Source organism: Strix aluco, chromosome 4 (assembly GCF_031877795.1).
Source record: "Strix aluco isolate bStrAlu1 chromosome 4, bStrAlu1.hap1, whole genome shotgun sequence".
In the NCBI taxonomy this organism is placed as follows: Eukaryota; Metazoa; Chordata; class Aves; order Strigiformes; family Strigidae; genus Strix; species Strix aluco.
In genome coordinates this window covers 85,515,598-85,529,689 of record NC_133934.1, presented here as the reverse complement: position 1 = coordinate 85,529,689, position 14,092 = coordinate 85,515,598, and the positions used below count along the sequence as shown (strand labels likewise).

Genomic DNA, 14,092 nt, shown 5'->3' with positions numbered 1-14,092 from the left:
CAAAGCGGAAGCAGTGGGGACAGTGGGGTGCTTGAAACCAAGGACCCCATAGATAAGATGAATGCAGCTAAGTCAGCTGAAAGCCTAAACCAGCATGTTTGAAAGCCATCTATCTTTTATATCTGTAGTAGCAATTCTCTCACAAGCAGCAGAATAGGACTTTTTATAAGTTCAGTACTTACTGCTATAGTCACCATATCCATAGTAGTTGTTGTAACCAGTGTAGTCATAGCCTCCATAACCTCCATACCCTTGGCTGTTGTAGCCATAGTTCCCATACCCCTGATTCCAGTAGTTGCTGTATCCCTGGTTCCAGTTTTGACTGGGGCCTGCAATACAACGTGCCAAAACTCAGAGCTGCAGGAGACTTGCCTTCTTCATTCAGCTGAGCCCCTCACCTTCCGATACCACGGCAGCGCAAGCTTACCTCCACCTCTTCCTCGAGCTCTTCCCACAAATCCTCCTCGACTCCCCCACTGCTGCTGCTGCTGGTACTGTTCCTTTGACATGGCTACTTTTATTTCACACTGGAAACGTAAAGTCAAATCCAATTAGCAAAGATAACCCCCACAAACCATTCTTAAACTCACAGAACACTAGCAGAAAATACAATTTGGTCATCCTAGTGCTTTTCCTGAAAAAAAAACGGGCAGCTTACTCTCTCCAATGTGAAAAACCGTTCTAAGACACTGGCATTACAAAACATTTTAAGTTTCCTAATTTTCCACCAGTAGAACCAATTCTGATACGAATGCTTGTTTCTTTGCACGTCTTTCTGTTTTCCCTTTGAAACAGACCTCCAAGGTCTATTTATCTGGGAAAAGTGAAATCAGATCTGAGTTACAATAGTATGGTCAACATTTTTACTCAACTCTGTTTTGAAGCTTCCACTACATATTCATCCAATGAAGAAGAGGCCAGCTACAATTTGAGCTTCTGCTACTAGGTTGAATTTCAAACAGGTTTCCGAAAGGAACCTAGCTTCCAACAGGAAAGCCTAACTTCCCATTTCATTTCAGTTTTGGAAGCACTCTAAGAGAAACTGACAGTTTGCTTATAACAACAAAATACTTCCATATTAAACACACAAAGATCCAGCTACCAGGAAAACATGGTGCAGGCCGATAGAGTGGGTCAGTGACACACACTGTGACCACACAGTTAGAGCATGTGGGAGCTTCACAACGAACAAATATGCCGTGGCCCAGCCCTCTTCTCTACAGAGGGTGCAGTACAAAACCTCAATGGGAACCCCCTCAGCTCAGAAATTAAGATTACAGGATCCTATTCCTAGCACCTATATAAATACTTCATAGGCTTAATGCCTACATATGAGAAATAATGCTCACAGGTATTTTCAGACTATTAATCCCCAAACAGATGCAACTAATAATGTTACTCCCTCTATTGCCATTGTTCAGTTTCTCTAGGAAAAACTCCACCTACTTTACTAAGCCCAACATTGTGGTATTTCTTTTCCATTATTTTCTTCACCGGTTCCTCCTCCTTGAAAGTAATGAAGCAAAATCCACGCCTCTTGTTAGTTTTGTTGTCCATGGGGAGCTCTATCGATTCAACCTGGTAGAATACAGTGATTTTATCTTTTATCCTGCAATTCATGGCACTTAAAAATGTTAATTCTAGCAGGTCGTATTTGTTAACTGAAATTATTCAGACTTGAATAGGATAACATGCCTCCTTTGTAGCGCTTTACATCACTAGAAACCATCACCATCAGCATCACAAACATCACCTTCCCTAGAAGTAAGTGTTCATAATTGTGTAAAATACTTGTTTCCTCTAACTCATAGTATCATCTGCCCATTCAGGAACTCATACAAAATATGGCGCACACAGAATATTTCAGCTGTGGTGGATAAATAGTCTAACTTTCAGTTTTAAGTTGGTTAAGACTGAAGTAACTAGGCATTTCAAACCCTGAGCAGGCCTAAACCTTCATGTTTCATATGAAAGAGATGTAGCTTTGTCCAAGTGCATAGTTCTGTTCATCCACAACGCTACTAAAATCGTACGTGAAACAGGACAAATCTTACACCTAACTACAAAGGGTAAAGTTCTCCTTACATATGGCACACGAGACTTCAGTCTAGGCAAAGAGTAGTTAAAGTCTATAGTGAACTGTCTGTAAGGTACTAAGATGGCAGGTATTTGACAACCAAATTTCCCAACAACAGGGTTGCCACGACCGATGCTGGCAACATCTGAGAACTAACAGGGAAGCAGCAGCTGTACCAAGCTCATACAAGGCCAGCTTTTAAGGACCGCAGTGATACTTTGTTCATCTGCACCACCAAAAACTGGGGACAGCAAGAGGTAGACTGTAAATTACATAATTCAGGCAAACTGTCTGAACCTGTGCCACAGCAGATCAGCTGGGGTGGCTGAAGAACATCTCACACAACTGACCAAAGCAGCATGCTCAAAAACATTGTCTCCTGTGCCCGTCTCAGTCCAGACTGTCAGACATCCCATGAATCAGTTCCTGACCCTCTGACCTACCCCAGCTCCTCCTTCTATTAACCCAGTTTATGCAACCCAAAGCCTGTAATTAATACCCTTATCATTAAAATTCTGACTACTAAGACACATGGAGCTACACTGGCCATTAAGCTTAGAGTAGCATCCATGCCAGGTTGCTTTTGGGGGCTGATTTTTGTTACTAAATTTGCAAAGACAGAACAAGTTCTACAAATATAAGCAGTTTATTTCATCACGTACCTCACCAAAACCTCCAAAATACTCCCTTATCTTCTCCTCAGGCGTGTCTGGAGATAAGCCCCCAACAAAAATCTTTTTAACAGGTTCTTTTGTTTTCATGGCTTTAGCTCTTTTTGGATCAATGACCTTTCCATTCAGCTTGTGTTCCTTCTGGTCCATGACCTGTAGAAAAATCAAAACATGATCTTAGTTGCAGTCCAAGCTAAATGTTTCACTAATGTTTTGAGCAAGGCCCAGTTATTTTATACTTTGTTTTTGTTAATGCTATCGCTTCAATTCCAATACTTTCATTACAGCAATAATTTCTTGCACAAACCCAAACAGTTCCATGATTTTGATGGCTATCCACTGACACAGACAGTTCTGACAAAGCCTTTCAGGAGTCACCTGGAGCCAAGTATCACCCAAGGGAAGTTAAGAGTGTAATGCTTCTGAGAAAGTAGGCTACAATCCCATCCTCAAACCTGATGAAGAATCCATACTTCAGATACCACCAAAGGTCAACAAAGGTGAAAACTCTTCAGTGTGCTGTGTCAACAGCATTTTAGAAAGGTTAACAGCAAATTTTTGCTTGGATAAAGCCCAAATCTATCAAAGCCACTGGCTCTATTCTAGGGGTTCATGTTGCAGCTCTAGAATGCAAACACTGTAAGTGCTTAGTTTAGACTGTTTTCACAGTAGTAGGCAGCAGACATTTATATACAGTATTTTTGAAGTGCTCAAGTCCAGTGGCTTACAGCGCACTCCCCTCTAAGTAGCCAAAGCCACACTTTGGGAATCATTGCTGGTCCTGGCCACTGCATCACGAGTAAGATGGTTTAGGAAAAAAAAAATTTCAATAAGCATCTTAAATATACTGTATCCCAGAATCATCTTTAACAGATCATATACAAGCAACTAAGCACACAATCATCTGAGTGCTGTATCTTGGCTACCTAAAATTGAACATGTTGTTTCATTACATTAATACTACCTTATCTACGCTCTCCGATTCCTTGAAGAGTACAAAGCCGAAACCTCTTGATCGCCCAGTGATGGGATCTAACTTCAGAGTGCAGTCTACAACTTCACCAAATTTAGAGAAATAGTCCTTCAGATCTTTCTTTGTAGTGTCCCAGCTAAGGCCACCAATAAACATTTTCCTGTTGAGACAAGATGGTTTATCTGTTAATGTGTCTTACCCAAAGTCCTGTACTGTCAAGTTTTATGAGCTCAGTTACCTAATGTAAAGAATAGCAGAATTTTATCAGTGACACTACACATAGGCCTGCACTTTCTGATAACTTGCTTAAATGATCCTGTACAGATTAGATAGAGACTTACATGCACGTAAAAGTTTTGCACCATCTTCCACTGCAGCTGCTTACTCTGCTATCCCAAGAAACTACAAAGAGTGACAAAAAGATATTTTACTACTTCCTTGCATCCCCACCACAGGCTTAATTCCATTTAGTTATCTGCAGAGCCTCCACACAACTGCTTATGAAACAAACACAGGCAGAATAGATTTATAAGGCAGTTGCAGTTAAACAGAAGCATTTGTGTACTAGGTTGGACTACACATATGCCAATATTAATAAACAAATAAAGTTTTGTTAAGTCCCCTTCCCCAGAAAGCAGTAAAAAAAGAGAAGTATTGGATGGTCAAAACTTATCTTTCCCCTCAAACACATGATATAAACACCTGGCATAACTTGATACGATCACGAGAACATCTTCCCAACATACTACCTATAGGAGTAGCGTTGGTGTGCAAACGTGTATAGCAGATAAATCCCATCATGACTTGTATTTTCAAAAGCACACTGGAAGCTTGGAATCAAATCACGACCATCCCATCGCATTAGTAAACACAAAAGAACCAGAAAAATCAAGCAGCACCACGTCTCGAGAGGAAACACTTCATGATTTGCATCAACTAAAAAAATGAGCCAGTATGCACACAAATGAAACATTGCTAGTTATTAGGCAGAGGGCTTATGCATCCATTCAAAAGAGGATTTGATTTGAGATCATCTCTTCTAATACTGATGAAGAAGATTTTACAGCCGGCTCAAAACAAAAGGTATGATCCATTACAATCTATAAAAATGCTTTCTACAAAGCTTTGTCCATTTTCACCGTACCAGCTTACTCCACAATCACAGGCAGAGTTATCAGAAAACCGGAAAAAAACACTGTAGCACGTTTCCAACTCCTTCACTTTCCACACACAAATATTTCTGCCAATCATGTACAATCATGTTGTACTTCCACAAGTCAAACTCTCTCAAATCAAAAGCTGCTCATGTGCACTAACTCTGTTGAATTAGCTGTGCTCTTACAGAATTAAGGAGCGCACTCAGCTTCTGACAAAGATATCCAACCTCCATACAGGTTCAGGAGCTTCAGATGTTTCTGTAGTAAGTCTTGAAGTCTATAAACAGGAGTACCAATTCCCCATCCCTTTATCCACTTTTCCCATTAGTTCCAGATCTCTCTTCAACAAAACACCAAAAGCCCTTTCTAGCGTGACATCCTATTGTCTTCAGGATCAATATGGAAAAAATGGTCCATCCTGGTAAACCATCAGCCTCATACCAGTATGGATAGTTTTTCAAAGGATGCTTTGTGCCCTTGCGTTCATCCATCTTTTTTGTTTTGTGGGTTTTAAGCAGCAAAACGGAACACATACAAAGGATGCAGCATTGTATTTCTAACACATGGGGAATAATGAAACTGTAGCAGTTACTACCGAATGTATACTTGCTACATGACATATAAAACACCTGATTTACAGTTATCAGCAAACCATTAACATAAACATAGAAAACCTGGTTTACAGTTCTAACAAACAATCAACATTAACATACAAAACCCTGCTTTTTATCACTAAGCACATGACAGACCAAGAACAGGTCTGAAAACTGACAGCCCTCCGAAGGATTTTCTTCCCACCATGCAATAATTGCATCTGAGTCCAGTTACAGAGCGGCAAAGCACAACTGCTTCAGCTTGCCACCACAGAAGTTGACAAACTACTGCTCCACTGCAAACCTGAGGTCAGATCAAGGATACAACACAAATGTGAACACAACAAACAATTAAAGTGCAACCTCACAGTGCTGTCAAAAGCTTGTAAAATACGTACATTTCCCAAACCACAGCCTGCCTGGTGTAAGTCACATCAGTATATAGTTTTCTAAAATAAGTTACCAGAAGTATACTGGGAAAGTTGTCAAACTTCAGACTTAGCTAAACAGAGTACAGACACTACCATGACTAGTGGCTTTGGTCTTCCTCCAACAGACTAGTCAGGAAGTTGACATGACAACACATGGATTTCTCAAGTCTACAGTTCCAACTGAGGAGATCTGAGGATACGAGAACCTGCACACTGTTTTTCCTGAAGACATTGTCTCTAATTCCTAATGCAAAGGAAACACCAATGTACCTGCATCCAGCGGCTACCAAGGATGTGCTATTTTCCCTCTACTACCACGAGAGCTGTGAAAACACTTTGTTTCCGTACAGCATCACCCATAAGAACTGACAGGTCAAAAAAACAATTGAACTAAACTAAAAGTCAATGTATGCTACATGTAATCAATGCCCAATGTCACTGCGCCACTCAGTGACGACTTTTTCTAGGCTGTGTTGACTCAAAAGAAGGTGTGCTTCCTCCTGAAAACTCTTTAATAGGTGTGTATTCACGGGCAAAAAGTAAAACAAATATGCAAACTGCAAAGGTACTTAAAGCCATTAAGAGCAGGCACAAAGTAACAAAAACATTCTAAATTTTCACTAACACTAGCAAAACACTCAAAAAAGGTTCCTGTTCTCTCTCCCTGCTCTCAGTAATATCCCTGGTTATTACAGGAGGAGGAAGACACTCAGGAAGGTTTTGCAGCAAGTCTCTACAGGACACAGTAGCTAGTGTTCCTTTATCCAGTTTATTTTTTATCTTGATCAAAAACAGACCTGCAGCTTGAGTTTCTTATTGGCCTGACAGGAGACAGCATACAGCAGCAGCCCATCTTGTAACTGGATTTATTGTAAGTGAATTTTACCTACTATATGAAAGCAACGCTGTCCCACGCCAAGCATTAGGCAGAGACCCTTCAAAAATTAAAAGCAGCCTTCATTCTTAAGCTGCCACCTAAAGCAATCTTTCTCGCAGCAAGTTTCATGAGGAGGAATGGTTTAGGATGGGAAGAAGTCAACGCTTCTTGCGGACACACAACTGACATACCGTTTGTTTGCCACACAGAGCAACACTGAGCGACCGCAACCTGAGCGTTCTGCTATATTGAGTTATGGTCCTTGACACACACACTGCATGCTAACTTTTAGAAAAGACACCCTCAAAACCAATAAAAAAGTTTGTAGTTTATTACGCGTCACACCAGATGTCCCCCTCAGGACCTGTCACTGCCAACTGCCATGGGATTGAGGTTGACAGGGGCATGAAACTTTCCCCGCTTGACAGCAGCCTTCGGAACCCCATGACAGAGCTACTCCCGCTGATTTCGAAACCGAACCAGGGCACAAAATCCCCCCCGACTCCCTACAATGCTGAAGAGCAAACCAGCTACCGCCCCGGCTTGCACCTTCCAAGCGCACGCCAGGCCCCTAGGCCGCGTTGAGGCTTGCAGCTCCGCTACGGGGCGACCAGCGGCCCGGCTCGCCTCCCTCCCTACCGCGCCGCGGGGGCCCCTCTCCCGCTCCTCACGCCCCGCTGCTGCCGGCGAAGAGGGAGGCGGAGGTGCCCCAGCAGCAGCGGCGCCGCCCGCCCGACCCCCGCCGGCGGCCCGCCCCCGCCGGCCCGGCCCGGTACGTGACGTCGCCGCGGCGCCAAGTAAACAAACAGGGCGGCGAGCGGGGCCGCGCCGGGCCAGGCCGAGCCGGAGGAGACAACCGCCGCCAAGGAGACAAAAGCCGCGGGGCGCCCGCGCCGCCCCCACTGCTCACCCCTCGTCCTCCTCGTTCTTGCTGGCGTCGATCTTGGCTCCCTCCGACTCGATCCCGCCGCTGCAGCCGCCTCCCCCGTCAGCGCCCCCCGCCCCAGCCCCCGCCAGCCCCTCAGGCTGCTCCGCCGGCTCCGCCGAGCTGCCTCCGGCGCCCGCCGCCGCCGAGTCTATGGCGAACTGCTGCTCCGACATGGCGCCGCTGCAGCTGGTCCCGCTGCCGCTTACCCCGCCGAGGCCCCGGCCCCGGCGACGGCACAAACGCACCGAGCCCTCCCCTCCCTGCGCTCGCTTGTTTTAATGGCGCCGCCACCGACCCAACCTAAAATGGCGGACGGAAGGAGGGCGGCGGGCACGGTCATGTGACTCGGCTGCCCGGGGAGGCCGCGCGGCGGGGCGCGCCCCGCTGCCTGCTCCCGCCGGTCGGGGCCCGGGGCCGCAGCGCTGGCGGGGGGGCTGGCGGGTGGCCGCAGGTACCTCACACCCTGTGCCCACCGCCCGGAGCATCCGGGGCCTGAGAGTGCCGACAGAAAGCTTTCACCAAAAAAAAAAAAAAAGCCGCTTTTAAATTTAAAACAAATTTCTACAGATTGAAGTAAAACTTGACTTTTAAACAAGTGAGTTTTTGTATATTAACAAAAAAGTGCAACAGCAAAGCCCTGTCCTAGTGGCTTTACTGTGCTCACAGCCATCTGGAGGCACTGCTCACTACTGGCTCCTGCATCCGGCTGCACTTGGAAAAGTTGGGAATAAAGTCACATACATACCGCTGCAGCTTCTCCACGGCCAGGCACCGGTCTCTTTAGTTTGTAGCCAGCGATGTCAGAGTCTTCTCTCATCCAACCTAATTGCTAAGGTGACAGGAACCTCTCCAGGTCTAGGAACTGCTTAACCCATAGCAGTTTTGGCATGTAGCACTCCTGTACAACAGGAGAACAAAATAAAATACCCAGCTGCCTGAGAGAGAAATAAACACCAAAATTACACTTTGGAAACTTTCAGAGAAACCCCTACCCAGACTACTCCCTTCAAGTTTGCAAGGCATCTCCCCTGTGAAGTAGCTCCCCACATTTCACTTTTCTAACAAGCCAGGTTTATTTCAGATGCACATCTAGATACTTGTGCTGAGAAAAAAACCCAACAAACTTAAGTCTTTTGGCCTCAGACAGAATGTGTATGTCCACTTACCCACTGCAACTGTTCTCTTCAGGAGACAACCTGCTGGTTAGTTTCCCTTCAACAATCATTTGTTCACATTTTTGTTACATTGCTTATCAGTATACACAACATGGGAAAGCTGTTTTCTGATTCAGTTGTCCAGCACAGAATCCAACTTGAAGGAATAGATCCCAACTTGTACAGAAACTAGGTGCTGACCCTGAAGTTCAGGAACTTGTAATCTCCTGCTTGGAATTGGAATAGATGGGGAGCAATTGCTCTAGGGAAGTAGTTAAGTTATAGCCTTGAGTATTCTAGAACCTACATGCTTGAAAAAACCTAGAAATGCAATATAGATCTCACCCTCCAACCCCTCAAACACTGCTATCAGCATTAAAACAGTGCTGCTGTAGTTTTAGGTCCCTCCCTTGAGATGCAGGAAATGGGTATTGTGCCACACACACACACCCCCCTCCTCTTTTCTGCAGACTTTGTCATCTTCCACAGTGCTGTTAACTCAAGGCACTATAGTGTGCTCTTAGGACAGGTCAGGAGGAGGGCGTTGTACTGACCTGCATACGCAGCAACCTTGTCTTGAGTCATTTATGATCTCCAGAAAGGTACCTGCCCTTCTATACAAGTAAAAGTATAGTTATACCGCTGAACTGACAGCAAACAGCAGGACTACACATTCACTTAAGTAAGCATTTATTAGAGAATCCTTTAACATGAAATTATACAAATAAATTTTGTATAAACACAAGTCCACATTGTCTCATAACATGAATGGCAAAAAGAAAAAGTAAAAACCATAAAAGAAAACTAGTCAGCCGCTATGTACAGTTGGACACAGTTGTGTCATACACTAAAAGTCTTTTACAAAATAGCCATTTCCTCTCATGAAGACCACCATTCACGATGCGCTGCAAGATGGCTTTGTTGCAGTATCTCTACCTAAAAATCAAGACAAAATATATGTCAGGTCTGTGCAAGTTACTACAAGAATCGTTAAAAGGTCCATTTTCATGAACTGCTTTAAGTCTTCTATATATTCCTTTCTTCACTGTTAAAGATCATATGCATATTTATGAAGGTAACACAAGAGGTTTTGTTACCCATCAGTAATTTTGACTTCCCAAATATATCCATTCAGCCCATTTAGGAAGCTGCTCCAGAACACAACACACATCCAATTTAGACTATTAATCAGGCTCTGGATCAGTTTTTTTCCCCCACTGGAAACACTGCCAAAAGGGTTTCTGATTATTTATCCCATTTAAATGACTGCTGTGCAAACACAAGGCAGGTTGATTTAGTTCAAACAGTCCACATGCGTATGATCTTTAATGTTTTTCCAGATTTAAAAGTTCGTTTTGGTTTGCAGATTTCACTATTAGCTATAAAAAGAAAAAAGCAAGCATTAAATCTTAAAGAATGCACACTTAAAATGAGGTTCCACAATTGAAATACAACACTAAACAGAAGACCAAATGATTAAGCTGTAAAGGCATTTATGTACTTTAACTCCTGTAAAAAACCATTTAAGTTAAGACACTTAATCTCCAAAAAGATTAAAAAAAAGAAGCCAAAGTCTGAAGTTTTCCACTTTAATCTTTACGCTGGTACATGAAGTTGGAAGAGACCATACCACAGGACAGCGTTTTCTGGTGTATGCCTTGCGCTCTGCCTGCAACGTGCGACCCCAGAGATAGACGTGGTCAGGGTGACACACGGCCTGCAATGAAGTTCCCGCTGGCGGGTACAAACAAGGTATAATGTCAGAGTTAGAAGACAACATTCTTGTTTTCCTTAAGTTGTACCCATTTCAGTACTTTACCTGTTAATACTTCTAATAAGTTTAATTATTCCTCTAGACCACCTGGTACACAACGCAAAACAGAAAAACTCTTATGTTTTTCTGAAGTACTAAAGAAGATAAAGTCACATTTTTACAAAGTTAAAGATCTATAGACACTGTAGGCAAAGCTGGTTTTAAAAAAAAGTATTTTTTTAAGTTAACAAAAGCTTAATTAAAGGAAAAGTCATGCTACACAAGTTTTTACTCTTCATTTGTCTATTGATCTTTAAATTAGATTAGACATACTCAGAGTGGACCTTGCACTCATGTACACACCTGTTTCCTCAAGTACTAGGTACTGCTTTAGTACGGCTGGTAGTTGTTTTGGTGATTGCCGCCACCACGGGATGCCTTTCCATATGTGCTTTGTTGACCTGCAGATAACACAGGGTGGGGGGAAAAAGCAAAAGCATTAACATCCAACACTCTGAAGGAGATTGTTCCCATACAGTACACCAACAGGACTACTCTTTAGAGCCGTGTATTAGGAGTAAGAGGTGTTACAGAACAAGTTACTAAGGGCATCCCCTGTTTAAAGATGCATGCTATTCTTATCTGGAATGAGATCAAAACCACTTACCACTGTAATCTGTGTATCCTGGCCCATATCCGTAATTGGGATAGTTGTACCCAGAGTAGTCATATCCTCCATAGCCACTGTAGCTTTGATCACTGTAAGCACTATTGTAGTTTCCGTATCCTTGATCATAGTAGTTATTAAATCCTTGATTCCAGTTTTGTCCCTGACCTGAAACCAAGTAGAGCATTTATAAGTTACAGAACATTATTTCACTCCTCTCCTGTGCCACTTGATCTAACTTTCTACAGCAATTTTTCTATGCCAGAACTATTACCTGGAAGAATCCTCTTACCTTCCCAAGAATCTAAGAAAAATAATAGTCTAAAAACAACTGAGGAATCTCATTTGGATATGAGTCATAAGATCCTATTACCCACAACAATGTTAGAGAAAGATAGCAGGTAGTTCTGGTCATAAAACAGTCAGGAAAAACAAAACACAACACTGAAGGCATGCACTACAGCAGCTCCTGCTGTTTTCCTTTAACTTCCATTTTGGATCATTAATTGTCTGAAAACCAAGTTACAGCACAGGATCAGTTTTACTGCTTTGTGTTGGTTCTGACTGCTTGACTTTAAGACTGAGATGCATTAACCTGTAACACGACAGCTGCCTGCTTTTCATCTATTTGCAAGGTGTAGCAAAGTGACTGTCTTCCTCTTCAGTGAGCAGCTTGTGGCTTCTCAACCACGAGCCAAATAGCAGTGTATCCCTTCACGTGGAAGATTAACTGCCCTATACATGTAGCTATGCTGTCAGCTGTGGGTATACAGAAGCACCCTACACCCAGCTTGCCACTTCACCACTTGAATGCAAGCAGAGATTCTGAAGCTTCCACAAGCAGTCACAACCACCAAAATACCATTTACTAACAGGCTACTTTCCATGTTCAATTTAAACATGAGATTTGCACACAGCTCAAAACTTGAGAGTATCAACCAAGACCTCAGTGTTTGGTACAGACACTTAAGCGTTTAGATTAATTTCAACATCCAAAACACTCACCCCGTCCACGCCCCCTTCCGCCTCCTCGTCCACCAGCTGCATTGTTTTTTCCTCCTTTCTGCTGCTGCTGCTGTTGCCTGTATACCTCTTTCGGCTGTGCTACTTTGATCTCACACTGTAAAGAGAGAGAGAATTGTTAACTCGCCAAAATTTCAAGACCATTTTCTGAGTTGCTTTCACAGAAGTCTACAGAAATAGTCTATTTCACATGCCAAGAACAAGAGCCTCCATACCTTGCCTGAACCAATTTGATGGTATCTGCTCTCTAATAACTTCTTTACTGGCTCTTCATCTGTGTAAGTGATAAAACAGAAGCCCCTCCTTTCATTCGTCTTTGTGTCCATGGGAAGCTCAATGTTTTCAATCTGAAATCAAAAGTAACTATAATGCATGAAATCCGTAAGCAATTTTTAATGCTACCAGAACTACTCAGCAGCCCAACATCTTTGCCGACTGCAAATCAGCCCATTGCAACGCTACGGAATCATCAATACACCTACAGTTTCAACAATCCCTAGTTTTATGTAAGTCTGACCCAGCTCTCTCCTCAAAAATTATTCCATCTTAAGACAGAGGCAACACTGCACTTGAAAACCAGAACTGTTCTTATATGCCATTATACTATACCTCGCCAAAAGCTCCAAAGTACTCTTTAATCTGTTCTTCAGATGTATCTGGACTCAGCCCACCAACAAACACTTTTTTTGGTGGCTCCTTCCCTTTTAGGGCTTTTGCCCTTTTAGGATCTATTAGCTTCCCATCCAGTTTGTGTTCCTTCAGTTCCAACACCTAAGAAGCACACAAGGAAACAAAGTCTCAGATCGCTACGGTGACACAGGCAGGCTCTGTGCCATCGATCCAGCAGAAATCCACCCACCTTCTCCACACTGGCAGCATCCTTGAAGAGCACGAACCCAAACCCCCTCGACCTCCCAGTGACCGGGTCTGTTTTAATCGTACAGTCCACAACCTCGCCAAAACGAGAGAGGTACTCTGTCAAGTCTTTCTTGCTAGTGTCCCAGCTGAGGCCTCCAATAAACATTTTCCTGGAACGCAAGAAGTACATACGAATACATGTAAACACACGTGTGTACACACGCAGATAGGTGCAAATGCTCGCGGGGAGCATGGAGCAAGCCCGCTCGCGGCCGCCGCAAGCCAAAGGCGATCGGGAAGCCGCCACCGCCCGGCTCGCCTCGCAGAGGCAACCAGCCGCCGCAGGGGCAGCCCCGGGGAGCTGCTGCCGCTGGCCCGGCCTCACCGTTACAGGCTGTCCGAGCAGCGCAGGCCCACAGAGCCTGCCGGTGACGTCACGCCCCGGATCGGCAGCCCTCCCCCCCTCCCCTCCCCGCCCCGCCCGACGGAAACTGGGTCACCAGCCCGGGACACAAAAGCGGGCTGGGCTACCGGCGTGGGAAGGGGGAGGGCCCGGCCCGCCCGGCCCCGCCTCCCCCGAGCCGCCCCCTTCCCCCCTCCCCCGGCGCGGCCCAAGACTGAGAGAGATGGAGGCGCGGCCCCCCCCCCCCCCCCCCCCCCTCCCCTCCCCCTCCCCAGCCATACCCGTCGTCCTGCTGGTTCTTGCTCGCATTGATCTTGGAGCCCTCGGCGAACTCCTCCGGGCCGCCGCTCATCTCGGTCGCGTCCTCCATGGCGGGGCGAGGGCAGCGGGGCTGCTCCGAGCGAGCGGCGGAGACCTACGCGGCAGAGAAAATGGCGGCGGAAGAGATCCGGGCACCGCCTGCGCCGCCCTTATATATGCGCACCGGCAGCCAATCAGCGCCTCGCTCTCGCCCGCCGCCGCAGCGC

The 14,092-nt window shown here is 44.9% G+C and overlaps 2 protein-coding genes across 7 annotated transcripts in view; both read right to left on the bottom strand.

The window, feature by feature from the left end:
- HNRNPD (heterogeneous nuclear ribonucleoprotein D) overlaps positions 1 to 9,435 on the bottom strand; it is an 11,771-nt gene extending 2,336 nt beyond the window's left edge. For 2 of the 5 annotated variants that reach the window (XR_012623235.1, XM_074823925.1), the window contains exons 1-6: positions 7,690 to 8,007; positions 3,713 to 3,881; positions 2,740 to 2,901; positions 1,447 to 1,578; positions 428 to 527; positions 183 to 329 (exon numbers count right to left, since the gene is read on the bottom strand). Coding sequence is in view for 4 of the 5 variants with exons in the window: in XM_074823925.1 (XP_074680026.1) it covers positions 183 to 329; positions 428 to 527; positions 1,447 to 1,578; positions 2,740 to 2,901; positions 3,713 to 3,881; positions 7,690 to 7,880 (901 nt within the window). In the remaining variant the exon portion in view is untranslated. Of the gene's footprint in view, positions 1 to 182; positions 330 to 427; positions 528 to 1,446; positions 1,579 to 2,739; positions 2,902 to 3,712; positions 3,882 to 4,062; positions 4,124 to 7,689; positions 8,013 to 8,452 lie in introns of those variants that run through there. The other 3 variants (XM_074823927.1, XM_074823928.1, XM_074823924.1) reach the window with 3 other exon arrangements.
- A 99-nt stretch (positions 9,436 to 9,534) lies between these two features.
- Positions 9,535 to 14,030, bottom strand: HNRNPDL (heterogeneous nuclear ribonucleoprotein D like). Of its 2 annotated transcripts, XR_012623236.1 has the most exons (9): positions 13,847 to 14,030; positions 13,164 to 13,332; positions 12,914 to 13,075; positions 12,520 to 12,651; positions 12,287 to 12,401; positions 11,282 to 11,449; positions 10,978 to 11,075; positions 10,492 to 10,595; positions 9,535 to 9,797 (listed from the first exon to the last, which is right to left on the bottom strand). XR_012623236.1 is itself a non-coding variant. In XM_074823929.1 (8 exons), exons 1-7 carry the CDS (start codon positions 13,933 to 13,935, stop codon positions 11,005 to 11,007), a joined length of 906 nt encoding a protein of 301 aa, XP_074680030.1. In that variant the 5' UTR covers positions 13,936 to 14,030; the 3' UTR covers positions 9,535 to 9,797; positions 10,978 to 11,004. The 2 variants fall into 2 exon arrangements, 1 of the variants encoding a protein (XP_074680030.1); XM_074823929.1 differs by lacking the exon at positions 10,492 to 10,595.
- Positions 14,031 to 14,092: the final 62 nt, after the last annotated feature.